This window comes from Pimephales promelas, chromosome 16, assembly GCF_988280905.1.
Source record: "Pimephales promelas chromosome 16, fPimPro1.hap1.1, whole genome shotgun sequence".
Taxonomy (NCBI): domain Eukaryota; kingdom Metazoa; phylum Chordata; class Actinopteri; order Cypriniformes; family Leuciscidae; genus Pimephales; species Pimephales promelas.
Window position 1 is genome coordinate 28,475,356 of NC_142784.1, and position 12,949 is coordinate 28,488,304.

Genomic DNA, 12,949 nt, shown 5'->3' on the forward strand with positions numbered 1-12,949 from the left:
GCGACAAAACAACCAACTTTTGGATCCTGCACTTAAGCTTATAATTTTGTTTTTAAAAATATAATTTGCTTGCGCTCCTAAAATTTTCAGTCAGCGGCAACAGCGCTCCTAGTAAAAAAAGTTTGTCTGGAGGGCTAATGTATTTGTATGATTATGTATTTAAAAGTTGCAGGATGAATTGATTTGGAGACTTCGAAATCGGCAGAGATAGGCAGGCAATGCAAAACAAAATCTTACAAGTGATTTGGTCTCGGTCTCGGTCTTGGTCTTGACTTGGTCTCGGTCTGGACTTGGTCTCAACCTTGGTCTCGGACTTGGTCTCGACTAGATCTCGACTTGGTCTCGGACTCGGTCTCGGACTCGACCTCGGTCTCGGACTTGGTCTGACTTGGTCTCGGACTCGGTCTCGACTAGATCTCGACTTGGTCTCGGACTCGACCTTGGTCTCGGACTTGGTCTCGGACTTGGTCTCGGACTCGGTCTCGACTAGATCTCGACTTGGTGTCGGACTCGGTCTCGGACTCGGTCTCGGTCTTGGTCTCGGACTTGGTCTGACTTAGTCTGACTTGGTCTAACTTGGTCTCGGTCTTGGTCTCGACCTTGGTCTTGACTTGGACTTGGTCTCGGACTTGGTCTCGACCTTGGTCTCGACCTTGGTCTGACTTGGTCTCGGACTCGGTCTCGACTAGATCTCGACTTGGTCTCGGACTCTGTCTCGGACTCGATCTTGGTCTCGGTCTTGGTCTTGGTCTCGACTTGGTCTCGGTCTTGGTCTCGACCTTGGTCTCGGACTCGGTCTCGACTAGATCTCGACTTGGTCTCAGACTCGGTCTCGGACTCGGACTTGGTCTGACTTAGTCTGACTTGGTCTAACTTGGTCTCGGTCTTGGTCTCGACTTGGTCTCGACCTTGGTCTCGACTTGGTCTCGACTTGGTCTTGATACCCTCTGGTCTTGGTAGTGTCTTGGTCTTGGTTTAGGCGGTCTTGACTACAAGTCTAATTGTAGGTAAGACACAATTTTTTTGGTACTCCTTACCAGGGCATCACCACACATTCTGGACAACATCTGAGCCAAACAAATCAGACCACAGGACATGGTTCCAGTAATTCATGCTCTTGGATAGGTTGCTTTCGGCAAACTGTTTGCAGGCTTTCTTGTGAGCCACCTTCAGAAGAAAAGAAACAGGCCCTTCAAGTGGCTGATGAGGATAGTGAGGAGGATAAGGAGAGAAATGAGTGAGTGTGGAGAACTGCAGTAAGCAGAACTAGGCTACTTTCAGAACACTTAGGCTATGAGCGTAGGAACCCATTACCCAGTTACACGTTATTTCCACATCTGCATATTTGACGATCACGCATTTTACTAGAATTGTACTGAGACCCATTTGTAAACAATGTTTTCCGCCAAAATAAAAGCTCGATGCAGTTCCCGTCAAAATAAAAGATCCCACGTTTATCTCTTTCAAGTATAGAAACCTCCGAACCCCCCTAGAGGGACAGAGGTCCACTAACCACTGATTTACCAAAGATCCTGTGGGAAACACTGGTATTGCAAGGCCAGTCTAGTATATAAATTGTTTTTTGGATTCATCAATGTGGAGTATAGTTCAATTGTATTTTACAATTAGTAGTTATTTCATCTGTTTAATCATTCCTACTCACTCATTACATGGCATTAGAGGTTTTAAGGAATAGCAGTTGGTATACATATTCAATGCCATAGCTGATTTTTTGTCCCAGTCCAGCCCTGGTGGTAACCATAGTATAAGTGGAATAATTGTTGAATTATTGAAAATGCACACCCGAAGTATAACAAAGTGTAACATTACCACCTCGGGTGTGCATTATTTTTCAATAATTCAGCAGCCCGTCATCAATTATTCCTTACTTGCATCACACATATGCAATGTGAGGTTGGTAAATCTTATTTCCCTACAATTACACCTGCAAACCCCAATATTGTCTTTGTGTATCTAGTATTAAATAAAAATAAAAAACTTTTAGGATGACCCCTTGCATTCTGTATGTGAATTTTTTTTTTGCTATGATGTATGATGTATTTTTTTGCTATGAATTGTTTATGCCATGACAGTCTTGTTTTAAGCGTGTTTTGGTGAGGTGAAGGTCATAACCACCACTGACATTAGATTTGTTTGGTTTTTTTAATAATTGATACTTAACATTGATTCATATAGTCCATTCAATGATGACTATACAGTATGTAATTAATCATATGTAATGTAAAGAGTCTCAAATGGAAGAAAAATACCTTATTATGAAACTTTAGGGAACAATATTAAGTGTTTTTTTTTATATTTCAATCCTTTTAAAGCATTTAATAGTCAGCCCTAAAAAAAACAGTCTGCTTTAGACACTTAAGTCAATGGAGTGCCATTAACCAAATGAGAAAGGACGAGTCCCAAAATGGAGCACACTGAGCAATGCAACCCCTAATGATTTTAAGGTTCAGAGGGCCAAATGGGACACGGTTCTTCTCTGTTTATCTCTTGGCATTACATATCACACAGCTTCCCCACAATTATCATCTGACAGTTTAATTTCTGTCTGATTCTAGATTCTATCAGTCTCTCTTTTGGGTGAGAACTCTCTCATGACCCCATCTTATTGACACAGAGAGGAAAAGAAATGATTTGATGTAATGCACAATTGCATAGCAACATAAAAACCCACTCACAGGCATGAACATATAAGTCACAGCATTGTGCGGGATGCAAATCTGGGTCACATCTGCATATAAAGGCACCTGAATGACTTCTGTGATGGTTTTTCACAACCACAAAGAATGCTATTAAAGCTAGGGTGGGCAATTTCGGGGAGGTTAGCAATAGCGAGATCGCATCCTCCATTCAGAGCTTCTCAAAAGTTACGCTTACTCCAAAACACAGCCAGAGCAGAGTCTGCAAAGTGTCACGAGAGACGGCATTAAATTGCTTCACGTCTCAGACTCGAGGCACATCAAATTGCAATAATGAACGTAAACAACTAACAGAGCCCGGACTTGTACCACCTGACCGAGGACGTGAACAGCACCGGGTTGACATCTTTTAATCGTGACATGGTGTGCATAAGATCATTGTTTTTGTTCCAGAGGAATTTTATTCTTTTTGCTTTTGGCGCTCGGTGGCTGTTCGTCTACAACTCTGCATAGCTTTACGGGACATACTGATGAAGTGTGATGTCCGTGCAATATTTATGAGATGACGTTGTTTGCTTATAGGGAGCGGAACTTTTATTTGAAATATTTTTTTTTACGAACGCTCGTTTTAAAACAGGAATGCAATTAATTTGCTCACGTTGACACCAATTTGACCGCAATAATAATAATAATAATAATAATAAGCTATTTTTTTTCCCAACCAAATGTGACCAAATTTTGTGACTAAATGTGACCAAAAAATCATATGAGGTAAATATTGACAAATAATGAAGAATTGTAACTCTCTCTTTAATGGAATTTTAAACCGCTCAAAATGGAGAGCACCACGGACAGAGGTGACTTCAGACCAATCGTAAGTTAATTTGTATGTTTAGCTGGGAAACAGAGCCGAGCTTCGTTCTCCGTCTGTTCTCGTCCTTGTGAGACACCAGTATTCTTCACTCGCTCTAATTGTTTCCATTACATTTCAATTTGTTGGACTCCGAAAGAAGGGCACTGGCTAAATTAAAGGGCTTTTGTTATGCTATGCATTGGAAGCGACAGTGTTTTGGAGTGGTAATCAGATCAAATCAGGCAAACTTGTGCTGCAAGCCTTCTCTGCTTCTCTTGTTAGGACTTCTTAATTTCTCAGAGGCTCTAGGATGTAGTCGGGTTGCCATTGCGAGCTCAGAGGTCAGATTAATCAGGCAGGTTGGGCGACATTAAAAGCAAGGCTGGATGTGTGCGTCTAGGAGAGTGTTTCAAGCGAGCAATTCTGCCCCAATGGAACACCAGTGCGAAATCGAATCGAATTGTAAAATTAGTGTCAATACCCAGTGTATATTACAGTGTATGTATTTTAATTACTGTAATGATTTTTTTTAGATAATGTAAACATATGTTAAAGCAGAACTAAGTAACTTTTTTTTACCTTAACTGAACAGCTTTGGAGTCATTGTAATGTTAATATTACTGATTTCGTGTTGAATGGTGATCGTCTCGCACCCCCCTGGTGCCTGTGAGCCGCAAAACCACCCTTGCAACTTTGGGCCGGCGGCTCGCCGGCCTCAGTGTTAGGAAGTATCATGAGATTTCAGGTCTCGCGAGGTAACGAATTGCTTTACGGCACTATACGCGCACACGCATGCGTACACGCCCCCGGCCATCCAGGAGCCGGCTAGCTATAAGAAAAAGGTAACGCTAGATATTGAATTCTTCAAGTTTTCGTGATGGCTGATGTAAAAGAAGAAGAAGACAGCTCGGAAGTGTTTATCAGAGAAACAAAGAAGAGAAAACGGACCGGCTTTTTCAGAATAGAGAGAACTGAAAGAAAGCGAAGCCTGCAAAACCGATGCTGACCTGGCCTTCTTGCTGTTGCACTTGTAAGTATCTTTATAATAAACTGTGTTTAATGTTTGTATTTCTTGTAATTGTGACCTCGGTAGTCGGGATGTTTGCTATTGTCTGTTTTTTTTTTTTATTATTATGCTCGCTGTCTGTTACCGGCTACTACTAGTACGTTAGATACTGTAACTTAGATGTTAGCATTTTCATTAGCAAACAAACTTGCTTGTTTTCTGTAAGTATAAGTGTTTTGTCCGTTCCTCTATCAGGGTTTATTTGTGTTTCTCAGATCGCATATAAATCGATATGAAATTCTACAAATTATGCATTAGTTTAGCTTGTCGTCAGCCTCAGAATTAGTAACGTTATACTGTGCTGCTGACTTGATAATGCATAAACCGACACGAGAGCTGCTAGCTAATAATGCAACTTTTTTATATTTATTTACCCACATTTACACAAACAGAACTATAAGTAAACGATAAATTGCATTGCAACTTCACACATGCAACTCCATCTGTGCTATTTTGACCTTGTCTATAAATGATATGTTGATAAAAGATTGATACATTTTCTTTTTCCTTTTTAGCTACAAGCGTTGGCAAGTGTTATCAACTCCGAGGCACCCCAGACCACCAGTACCACCGGTCTCAAGCTTCAATAATAAAATAAACAAACTTGTAATAAACAAATTAAACGTGTTTGACTTTCTTTGGTCAATCGTTACGATAGACAACTCGGATCACCAGAAAAATGATGAATGTAACGTAACATGTATTTTGATAATGCATAATCAGCTATAGCTGTAGGCTAAACTAAAAATAAATAAATAGCGGAAATATTTCTTATAGTATTATTGATTTTTAACCATAATGTTACTGATAACGTTTGGTAACACAATACAAATATACACTATCTCAACATTTGAATAATATTGTTCTGAGAATCGTACCTCAGTGGATATGGCTCGGGCGTCAGTTTGGTTTGAAATGTGCTGGGGACAGAGACGCATTCGAAAGGGCATTTTCAAAAGTGCTGGGTAAAGCATTCATTCTTTTTTCTCTTTCGAGTAGGTAATGTTTTGAACGACGATGTCCATAGCTTCCTGATGCACATAAATAAAAATGAGCACAATACAGTGATGGTCCGGCCAGAGGTTCCGCACTCGAATAGTTTTTATTTCCCCCTCATCAAAACCAATAATGTTTATCAGTGGTTGAATTGATATAATGTTTATCAGTGGTTTTATATGTTTTGATGAGTGGGGAAAAATATACGAGAGAGGAATTAGAAACCATGAGAAAAAGGGACACGTTTGTGTGCATTTTGATTTGTGATTTCACCGGAAAGAATCTCCGCAACGGATTGAAGCGCGTTTCTGAGAGAAGCCAACACATTTCAGTGCTAGATCGCCTGTTATTTAACAAACAAATGAAATGAATGCTGTTAACTGGAGATGTTTTATTTGCATTGGTACATCTGTGCCGCGAGATGTTTCAAAAGTGGTGGGGACAAAATCCGTTTGTTCGCCGGCTTCTCTGAAAACAAATTCACATGGCCTGCCTGAACGAGATGGGAGGGGGAGTTGACAACGAGTTTACGACAGTTTTCTCATATATATATACTCCGAAACTGTAGGGGGAGCTCGAGAGAGAAACCTGCGAGAAAACAGCAAAGAAGTTTCCAGTCTTACTGAGCGCTGCTTTAATATTGATATAAAACATTTGATATATTTAAAGGGGTCATATGATGGGGTCATGTAATTTTTGATATAAAAGTTGATTGTACTGAAATGTGTGTTGCCTGTACACAACCATCATATAATGATAAAAATGGACGCAATGTTTTTTTTTAAATCTCCTTAAATGTTTTCTCGTCTCAAATCGAGCCGTTCGACCGCATGACGTCACTAATTGGACGCCCCTCCCACGATTGTTGATTGACAGCAGTGTTTCAACACATCCCCACCCTGAGCGAGCTGTCATCATAGTCCGCCATTCTGTTCTTGGGTGTAATACCGAACACAGTCATGTTGATGTCCCTAAATGCAAACCGCTGAAGACGCAGTGGCTGAGTTATGTTTTCGAAGGGAATATTCCCCAAAAACAACGTCAATGCGTTCATGATTACGCAAATCATTTCTCACCAGACTGACGTCAACTCCCCTCTTCGATTGATTGGCTAGAGGAGGAGCTGTCAATCTAGAACTAGTGGACCAATGGTGATGCTTAAGCCCGCCCTAATTTACATGAAATTCGAAACCCGAACATTTGGAAAAGTAAGCGCAGAACGTGGAAAGAAGAGTGAAGAGAAAAAAAGCACAAGAGTACAAAAGAGTAGTCAGTGTGTCAAAGCACAAAGTGCAGAGTAATAAAAGGAAACCATCATTTTTAAGGAAACGTGAACATAAGTTTAACTTTTGTGCAATATAATTTTAATGTGTTTAAAGTTTTTATTTATGCTTGTTATTTTTTTTATTCACGCTTATTATATTTCGATCTGTGACCATGTTGTTAGCCAGTGTTGTGCCTGAACGCGTTCAATGAACGATAGTTCATGACCTTTTGGGCAAACGTGAACTGAACGGACTGTATTACTGCCTGATGAACGTTACTGTGAACTCTATATGCGTACAAGATTTCTATAGAGCCTTCCAGGCGAAAACCCGGCTAAAACACACGTAAACAGGCCTTAATATGTAGCGAAAAAAACACCCAATCTGGCAACACCAGCCACCAGTGTCGCACCGCGGCCGCCGTCAACAAAGCAGCAAGCGAGGAGGCGTCGTATGATCATTTAAAAGGGCGAGGATGGGAAAAATCGTACATTTCTTTGCAAACTGCCCGTCGATAAAATAATTGTTGTCTGTGGTTGTGTATGGGCTGTGGAAATAATAATATTAAGAAGAAGCTTGTAACATATGGGAAAAAAGAACTATAATGAACTAGTTGATTTTTTGAAGTATGAACTATGAACTGAACTCATTCATTTTAAAATGTGTGAACTGAACTTTGAACTAGTTCACGTAGAAAGTGAACTTTCCAAACACTGTTGTTAGCTTAAATAATTTTGCTTTCCTTTTTTTCCAGTTTGTGCAATATATTTTTACATTATTTTTTGATCCGTGACCACAATACTTTTGACGGGATATTGATCCCATAGGTTTGCTGTTATTTTTGACAGAGCAGGGTACTCCCTTGTCAAAAATATATTGGGTATATGTAAGTAACACACTCTCTCCTTCTTCCTTCACACAAAATCCAAGTCATCTGAGTGCCCTCAAAGTGCAGTCTCATCTGTACCCCAACACAAAATGAAATCGAAAGCGGTGTCTGATGAAAAAAGCCTCGGATAAATACTGCATATGCTGGGCAATGTTGTTTGAAAAAAAGCAAAAAGTTAAAGAGCGGCAGTCTTTATGCCATTCTAAACACTGATCCTGAGTCAGTGAAGTGGACACCTTAGAGCATGGAGAGTGCATCGGCCTGCTGGAGCGGAGCCGCAGAGGGTCACCTGGGGCAAACGCGTCCAGACAGCCCGTTGCTGCTGGTCTGGTAAAAAGCCTTGTTTTCTGAGTAGCCTTGTTTAGCAATGCATGCCGATTCTCCATGGAGGCTGTGCGCTCAGCACAAACAGTCACCCCTGCAGTACACGGGGCACATACTTTTTGCTTTTACTGTGCCTGTCAAAATAAACAAGAATGCGGACAGGAGAGTCATAAAATATTAGAGGAAAAAGACTCATGCAAGACCCTTGTAAGAATTCAATGAAAACATTGTTTTCTTAACTTTCAGCATAAAGATTATATAATGTTATTAAATAGCCCTCAAGAGTTTATTGTATTCATACGTCAATATCTTAAATGTTTTAACCGACCCGTTTGTTCGAATTTTCTGATTCATGTACATTTAATTATTGGGTTAAATTTAAATTCAGTCATCAATCACTCACCCTCATGCCATTCCAGAACCGACTTTCATTCATCTTCTGAACATAAATGAAGATTTTGATGAAATTTGAGAGCTTTCTGTCCCTTCAGAGACAGCTACGCAGACAGCACCAGTTTGCTTCAAAAAGTTAATAAAGAGATTTTAAAACTAATCCATATGAATGAAGCGGTTTAGTACAGATTTTCTGAAGAGGTTTGCTTTATATGATGAACAGATTGAATTTAGGCTTTTATTCACATATAAAAATTAATCAGAAAACAAACAGAAGCTCAACCGATCCTGCTTGACGCGCAAAAAAAACCCAGACAATGAACGAAGAGAATGAACCTCATTAATATGGAAGCGTGTTGCACTCACTTGAGGAAACAAAATTAGTTAATATCTCAGAATTATGAGATAATTGTTCATGGAAAAATGTTTTTTTGCTGTTTTTCTGAATTAACGAGTTAATTATTTTAGAATTATAGGATATATTTTTTTAAAAAAAACTTTTTTTTCACTCTGTTTTTATGAATTAATGAGTTACTCGTATTTTTTTAGTCATTAATTCAGAAAAACACAGCAAAAACTTTTTTCTGTGAAAAATTCTCTCGTAATTCTGAGATAATTAGCTCATTAATTCAGAAAAAAAGGAGTATATTGTTTTCTTCAAGTGAATGCAATACACTTCCCTACATTAGTTCTTGCACGTCAAGCGAACATGCTTGAGTTTCCATTTACCATATCTGATATGTGAGTTGAATGTTTCTGTGTGAATAAAAGCCTACATTTAATCTGTTCATCATATAGAGATCAGTTCTCTTTCAGAAAATGTGGACTAAACCACTCAATTCATATGGATTAGTTTTACAATCTCTTTAAGAACTTTTTGAAGCGTCAAAGAGGAGGTTGCACAGACTGTCAATGGAGGGACAGAAATCCCTCTAATTTCACCAAAAAGATCACCAAGGAAAGTCTTACGGGTTTGGAAAGACAAGAGGGTGAGTAATTAATGGGAGAATTTTCATTTTTGGGTGAACTATCCCTTTAAGGTTTCAGCTTTACAATGGGTACTAAGATTTTGCAGTGTAAACAAAGAGTTGAATCATTTAAGCACCGATCTATTATTTTTGTGTAACATTCCTTTTCAAACCATTATGAGCCAAAGCAGATTGGTTTTAAAGCAAAACACCAAAAATATGACATTGGGAATTTCAAGTGGTCATGATGATTTTGAAGACTCGCAAATATTCTGTTTAACAAAGACACAAATGGAATGAACCAAACTGATGATACAGAATTTAAAATGTATTTTCATAAAAAACATAAACCCACCAATGGGTCAGAGCAGTGAAAAGATATAACAAACGGCTGAAATAAAGGGTTCAAACTGATAGTTTGAGAGCTGTGGCTCTCTGATCAGTCTGATAGATGTGCTTTGCCTCGTGCTATTGCCAAGAAGAGAAAAGAATCCAAAAATCTCTCTCTCTACATATATATTTATCCATAACGAGAAGACCTTCATTAATATGCATATCCACAGAAACAGCACAGAACAAAGGAATGCTTTAGATCAACTCACAGAAGAAACCCTAATTAAGAAAAATGATTGAAGAATTGCCCATAATTATACTTTTAATTATGCACACTCACAAAAAAAGACAAAAACATGACCGCGAGTATAAACCGCATCCCAGTTTCCAAGTATATGACAATTTATAAATATCTGCCAAGAAAAATTTGAATACGCCCTATTTATCTGATCCACCGCTTGTCAGTCTAGATTTGGAGCTGGTTCTAGATAAACTATCTTTAAATCTAATTCCCCAGAGAAAAAGATAGAAACACGTCTTGCTTCCAAATTACAAGCAGGGCAAGTGCGTGATGAATGATGAATGAGATATTTAGCACGATATGGCACAAACAAACTGGCACTATCCGGAGGGAATATATTGAAATGTGGGTAAAATGAGGTAAGTTGTCAGTTACACCAAAGTTCCTTTAAGGCAAGTCATTTCACTTGGCGGCCATCTTTGAAACGCCCCATTGGGCAGCTGTTTCAGTCACACAAGTACAGCTCCTATCTCTCTGAAAGAGGAAACATCAAATTCTCCAAAGCTGTTTACCAAGCTTATGATTAAATGTCATCGATTAAATTCTCATAAATTTACTTTCTTAAAGGAGCCGTATGCAAGATTGTGGCCAAAAGTGGTACTGCAATCACTTTCAAATTACTGTAGAGCGGTGTATCCCCTCCCCCCTGACTCGAGGTTGCCAGATAGGCTGCAGGATCCAAAATTATGCAGAGCTGGCAACCTGAATGCTGCAACACTACTGACTCCGTGATTGGTAGATCGGTGGAGGGCGGACCATCAGACCAAAACACAACATGACAACATCAACATCAGTTGAGTGCTGCAACTTCAGTTTTTAAATGTCAATATCCTGGCTGGACTACTGTTGTCAGTGATATAAGTATTTGAAATGAACATGATTTCTTAATGTCTAGTGACATATCAGGGCCATTTTCTGATTATTTGAAACACATTTCTTACATAAAAACTCCTTTAACGCTCAAATCATGACAAAAAAAAAAACTGCACAGGCAGCCAAAAACATTCAATGCACATTTGCTGTATAACAACCGGAGCTTCTAACGGCAGTTGTAGTGACGCAATGAATTTACCAATTGGCGATTGGCTCTTTTATTTAGAAGGCGGGACTTATTTCGCCATATTTCACAATGCATTTTCTCCCATTCATAGCAATATAAGTGCACCGTCTTTGTATGAAGTCTTTGGTTACACTTACAGCAGGACTGAACAGTAGTTTGGTTCATGATGTTGAATGTAAGTGAGCTAATTGCATGTTATTCATCCATTTATGTTACACTCACCTGAATCCATTTGTCTGGAATGGCCATGGACAGGCGATAGTCAAAACCAAGACCTCCTTCTTTGACTGGTCGGCAAATGGCGGGCATACCGGACACATCCTTCATACCGAAACACAACAATTATGGAGAGGTTAGAAATATTGTTGATGGAATAACTCAGCCAAAAATAAAGTGTGGACTGGGTATGTGTCTTTAGAAGCCATATGACATTTAAAATATGCACATGGTATTTTTTTAAATAAAAAATGAATGTATTCAAAAGTAAGTATTTAAAAACATATTTTTAATATAATGACAATCAAACTTTAATGATGACTAAAAGTTAATATATATATATATATATATATATATATATATATATATGGTATATATGGAGTGGAACTTAAAAGCATTCATAAAACATTTTATTCAAATAATAATGTATGAAAAATATGATTAATATTTTGTACATACAAAATGAGTAATGTGTTTCAAAAATATGATTAACATAATAATAAGAACTAATATAATGATGAAAGCAAATTTATGTATATACATGGAATGGAACTTAAATTTAAAAAGAAACATATATTCTATATATATATATATATATATATATATATATATATTCAAATATAGCACTTGAAAGAAATATATATATTTTTTCCAGCATATATATATATATATATATATATATATATATATAAAAAATGGAAATTTAATTATGACCCCAGTCATATCTGGTCTATTAAAAGTAAATGTTTATATGCATGGAGTGGAACTTAAAAATATCCTTAAATTATTTTATACTTTGTATTTGAAAAATATGTTTTGTAATGTAAAATTTAATGATGACTCCAGTCATATCTAGCATAATAAAAGTTAATTTATTTATACACATGGAGTGGGTCGCCTCACGGGGGCGTACATGTTGGGATCACATGACCAGACAAATCTGTTATTGCAGACAAAATCAAAAAAAAAAACTCATCAATTTTACCTAGTAATTTTGTTGGCTAGATTAGCAGTGGTCTCCAGCCATCCTACTCTTTTCTGCAGGGTATCACATAATATGCAGTGCAGTGCAAAATGGAATTACACGCTGAATACAAAAAGTAGCTTTCAGCACTGTGGTCCTAGTTTTAGTTAGATTTGTAGTCTGTTTTTATGCTATTTAATTGTTTCCTGCAATGTAAGCAAACTTTAGTATTCACAGTCCAGCTCTATCAATGGAGCTCATAAAAGAGAATCAGATGATATCTCTGGTGGGCACTGTCCACTAATTACAAAACACAGAACAAAGTAAGTAAAAAGTAAGTGGTATCATTAATCATGGCTTTAGACAGAGCCACTGAGTGCTAATTTAATGCACTGTGTCCCGTTGGCTCTGAAGGTTAATTCTGTCTTTGTGGAGTTGGGATACAGTGTCGCTGTTGACAAGATTAAGGTTACCGAGCCGTGACTAAAGGTATTGTGGTCATTTCGGATGATTCCGCCGCATATTTAGTAACCAGTACAGCAAGAGAGACACCTTTCAACTACGGCAATTTAAATAGTTATTCACTTCAGATCTCATTTATTCTTTTGCATATTTAAACTAGCACATTGTGAAAGAGTTGCTGACAGTGCTTTGATGTTCTAAA

At 38.1% G+C, this 12,949-nt stretch overlaps 1 protein-coding gene across 1 annotated transcript in view; it reads right to left on the reverse strand.

Annotated features, from left to right (window-relative positions):
- gbe1b (glucan (1,4-alpha-), branching enzyme 1b) overlaps positions 1 to 12,949 on the reverse strand; it is a 157,878-nt gene that overhangs the window by 59,499 nt on the left and 85,430 nt on the right. Inside the window, exon 10 of the mRNA XM_039670539.2 lies at positions 11,328 to 11,426. Coding sequence (XP_039526473.2) covers positions 11,328 to 11,426 — 99 coding nt within the window. The remainder of the gene's footprint in view (positions 1 to 11,327; positions 11,427 to 12,949) is intronic.